The sequence below is a fragment of the Myotis brandtii genome, unplaced genomic scaffold (genome assembly GCF_000412655.1).
Source record: "Myotis brandtii unplaced genomic scaffold, ASM41265v1 scaffold187, whole genome shotgun sequence".
Lineage (NCBI taxonomy): Eukaryota > Metazoa > Chordata > Mammalia > Chiroptera > Vespertilionidae > Myotis > Myotis brandtii.
In genome coordinates this window covers 1559665-1561610 of record NW_005356944.1, presented here as the reverse complement: position 1 = coordinate 1561610, position 1946 = coordinate 1559665, and the positions used below count along the sequence as shown (strand labels likewise).

Below are 1946 nucleotides of genomic sequence, written 5' to 3'. Positions count from 1 at the left end.
TCAGGGGATCAACAGGGCAGAGCAAGCAGCTATGGCTGATCCTCAGCCCTGCCCTAAGAGGACCTGGGTCTCACTGTGTCCCGGTAATCGCTGCAAGCACCTCTGAGAGAAAGCCGCCCTCGAGTTCTGCCCACTGCCAGACAGTCCAGTTTCTCCCCGTATGAGTCTGGGTCCCCAGAGACTCGCCCGGAACTGGAGTTCAGAGCAGTCAGGAGAGTGTGTCTCCCTCCCGAATGAAAAAGACAGCGGCGTCCTCAGTCACCAGCCCTTGCCGCGTGTGCCTCCGTACCTCTGCACTCCACCTCCGCAGCTCCTCTGGGTCTCAGTGTGCTTTTCTCTTTCCTTCTAGTTGTAGAATTTCCACTCAGCCAGCCTTCCTGTGGTTCTGGATGATGTCTGTTTTGTCTTTTAGTTGTATTTTTGAAGTGGTTGTGTGAGGCAGCAATTTCCGGTGTTTACCTATGCCGCCATCTTGGTTTCTCCCTCCAGGTATGTGCTCTTGATGGAAATGGAACCCATGGCCCTTTGGTGTGCTGTCCCAGACTCTAACCACTGAGCAACGCTGGCCAAAGCCACAGGATCTCTCTCTCTTTAAAAATTAATCCTCACTCAAGTATATTTTTCTTTTTTTTTCTCTTTTTTTCCTAAATATATTTTATTGATTTTTTTACAGAGAGGAAGGGAGAGGGATAGAGAGTGAGAAACATCGATCAGCTGCCTCCTGCACACCCCCTACTGGGGCTGTGCCTGCAACGAAGGTACATGCCCTTGACCGCAATCGAACCTGGGACCCTTCAGTCTGCAGGCCGATGCTCTATCCACTGAGCCAAACCGGTTAGAGCGAGGATATTTTTCCATTGATTTTTAGAGAGAGTGGAAGAGAGAGGGAAAGAAATATTGATGTGAGAGAAACACAATTGGTTGCCTCCTGCAAGCACCCCTACCAGGGCCGGGGCCCAGGAGGAGCCTGCAACTGAGGTACATGCCCTTGACTGGAATCTAACCTGGGACGCTTTGGTCCGCAGGCCAACGCTTTATCCACTGAGCCAAACCAGCTAGGGCTCACAGGATGTCTCTTAATCACACTGCTTATAACAGCAAAAAACTAGAAACTGAAATGGCCATTCTCAGGATGAACAAATAATCAGTGGTTTGTTTACACAACAGCATAGTAAACAGCCATAGAAAGTGTATGAACTATGAAACACATGAAAGTTAGTAATATGTTGAGTGAAAAAAACAAGTAACAAAGACCAAAAATAATATGAGGCTCTCTTCATAAAAGTTCAAAACTAAACAAAATCAAACAGCCTATTGTGTAGGCATGTATATGTAAGCACGGAACAGCAAACACAGAATTCTGGGTGGTGGTGCCTGGACGGGGGACAAGGAGACGGTGGGTGGTAAGTCCTGCTGGTAGTCTAACCAGCCCCTTGAGTTTGGCAGTGGGTACAATGGAATTCAATGTATTGATTTAAATGATAAATAGATATGACTTTTTAAAAAGAGGACCATGCAGGGGTCGCTGATGACTGCGTGTCATTAACCAAAGGTGATCATGAACCTGTTCTGTTCGTCCTCAGCGGCCTCCCCAGAAAAGTAAACTGACGTGACTAATGCGCCGGCCGGTGAGAAACCAAAAGGAGTGGGAGGGTGGTGACCGTTTTCACTTTTCTCTTCCTGTTTTTTCAGGGCCCGAGAAAGCAGCTCAGAATTTCCAGTCTTTTCCAATTCCCACATGACTCCCTAATTTAGAACGAATTCATAGAAAATAAAGTCTTTTTCCATCTGGAGAAGACTCTGGAGATCCTCCCTCCGGGATGCGGCCCCGGCCCGGTGTGGGGGAGCCCCGCACAGGGGCCGCGGACAATCCATCAGTGGTCAACTCGTCCCTAACGGGAGGCCCCAGGGAGCGGCGGGGCGGCGGCACATTGGGGGTCAAGCGG

General features: G+C 49.3%; 1 protein-coding gene across 1 annotated transcript in view; it reads left to right on the top strand.

Moving 5' to 3' along the window:
- Positions 1-1802: 1802 nt before the first annotated feature.
- RELA (v-rel avian reticuloendotheliosis viral oncogene homolog A) overlaps positions 1803-1946 on the top strand; it is a 9546-nt gene continuing 9402 nt past the window's right edge. The window contains exon 1 of the mRNA XM_014538049.1: positions 1803-1836. Coding sequence (XP_014393535.1) covers positions 1821-1836 — 16 coding nt within the window. The 5' untranslated portion in view covers positions 1803-1820. The remainder of the gene's footprint in view (positions 1837-1946) is intronic.